Raw genomic sequence first — 2,005 nt, 5'->3', positions numbered from 1 at the left:
CCCCCCCCTGCCCCCTGGCCCCTGGCCCCCAGCCCCCGGCATTTCTTTCTGCTGCATATGGTTTTCCAGGCTTTAGGGCTGGGGCTGATGTACTTGGCATCCTTTCCCTGTGGGCAGCTGGGGTGCAAGAGCGCAGCACTGCCTGGCAAGGGGACCCGGAGAATTACTCCCCTGCCATGCTGGGTTGCCCAACCATTAGACCCCGACATAGTACCTAGAAATCGACGCCGGCTGATTTCTGCCGGCCAAATCCGCCGGAAGATTGCGGTTGTTCCCAGGTTTGCCGCCGGCGCTCCGCGGGTAACCAAATTGCCCTGGTGGCTGCTGGCCCTCCAAACAATGCCTAGTCGCTAGTCGGTACCCTGGACCTCATCAAGTTACAGTAACCACAAAAACGAGGTTGGCAAGTGCTTTATCCAGCAGGGAACACGACGCCCACCAGGAACGGGTTTCCAAGCCTCTGATGTAGCTCCACCGTCGGTGCCAGGTGCACATTTCCACCTAAACCTTTTTTGTTTCTGACCCTAAAACTCAATGCCCCCGACCTACCAGGCAGCTCTTCGATAGGCTGGCTTGGAGGGATTCGTTTAAAATTGATGGGGGGGGGGTGCAGCGTCTGGGTTCTGAGCGAGTGGTTGAAAAAGAAAGGGGTTCACCAGACTCGATTTGTGGCAAGAATAAGATAACTTCGAGGAAAACCCGTTTTATTCTAAATGGGAATGGGGGTAATTGCATCACGATTTTTTTTCTCTCAGCTTTGCTTGAAACTCCAAGACAGGGGAGCGGGAATACTGGGGTCCCCATTCACTCACCACCCGCATATCCAGGAAAACCTCCTTGCCACCCCCAGCAATCCCGAGATCCGAGAGAGATCAGCCAAGGAAGGGAGGAGGCCGGGAGACGAGCACAACCGCTTCCCGTCCTATCCCCCCTTCTCAGGGCTATTCATCAGGCCGCAGGGAATTATGACACCTTTGCACACAGGGAATCCCGCCTGTTCCGAAAAAAAGAGGCTGAACCTGTGCAGTGCCAGCAACCCGAAGGCTGCTAGGATGGGGAGCCTCTGAGAGCCTGCCCTTCCTCTCACGTACAGGCAGGCACAGTCCCCATTCCTGTCTGATGTGATGTCCTAAGGAAGCTAGTGACACTCCACCTCAGGCGGGGCCTGTCCAACTGTGTGCCTTTGTGGGCCGGGGACTGGCTGGGCCTCGCACAATAGTGGCTGGGGTCGTCCCGCTGCACACCTGTCCATTCCCTTCTGTATCTGTAGACGTGGTCCAGCTGGGATGGGACAGTCCATCACCTGCCCACGGCTGCCTGGAGGAGAGTAGGGCTGATATCTGGCCCTCGCTCACCTTGGAAAGCCGAATGCCTTGGTGCGCCCCTGCCTCCACGTGGAGGAGGTGATGCTGCCTCCTCTGTCCCCAATTCCCACAAAACATGAGTTCCCACAAAACATGAGTCCCAGACGCTCCGTCCTCTTAAGTGTTTCCATTGTGCAAAAGCGCAGTAATGATTAGAGACCTGTCTGCTGATCAGCCCCTCCTTGGCCAGCCGCTCCAGCTGCCCGCAGCTGCACAGCTGGACGTGTCCTTTCCCTCCCGGATGCCGGTTCCCGCCTCCCCTCTTCCCCCAGTTCCAGCCTTCCCCCTCCCGCTTGCAGCTGACCGCCCCCCTCCCCGCAGGCAGCGGGCAGATCCAGCTGTGGCAGTTTCTGCTGGAGCTGCTGGCGGACCGCGCGAACGCAGGCTGCATCGCGTGGGAGGGCGGCCACGGCGAGTTCAAGCTCACAGACCCGGACGAGGTGGCGCGGCGCTGGGGCGAGCGCAAGAGCAAGCCCAACATGAACTACGACAAGCTGAGCCGGGCCCTGCGCTACTACTACGACAAGAACATCATGAGCAAGGTGCACGGCAAGCGCTACGCCTACCGCTTCGACTTCCAGGGCCTGGCGCAGGCCTGCCAGCCGCCGCCCGCGCACGCCCACGCCGCCGCCGCCGCAGCC

The 2,005-nt window shown here is 59.7% G+C and overlaps 1 protein-coding gene across 1 annotated transcript in view; it reads left to right on the top strand.

Annotated features, from left to right (window-relative positions):
• The window catches only part of FEV (FEV (ETS oncogene family)), a 5,224-nt gene that overhangs the window by 2,511 nt on the left and 708 nt on the right, over positions 1–2,005 (top strand). The window contains exon 3 of the mRNA XM_008584495.1: positions 1,686–2,002. Coding sequence (XP_008582717.1) covers positions 1,686–2,002 — 317 coding nt within the window. The remainder of the gene's footprint in view (positions 1–1,685; positions 2,003–2,005) is intronic.

Source organism: Galeopterus variegatus, unplaced genomic scaffold (genome assembly GCF_000696425.1).
Source record: "Galeopterus variegatus unplaced genomic scaffold, G_variegatus-3.0.2 Scaffold3274, whole genome shotgun sequence".
NCBI lineage: Eukaryota > Metazoa > Chordata > Mammalia > Dermoptera > Cynocephalidae > Galeopterus > Galeopterus variegatus.
Note: the sequence above shows the minus strand (reverse complement) of the source record. Positions and strands in the feature narration are given on the sequence as shown.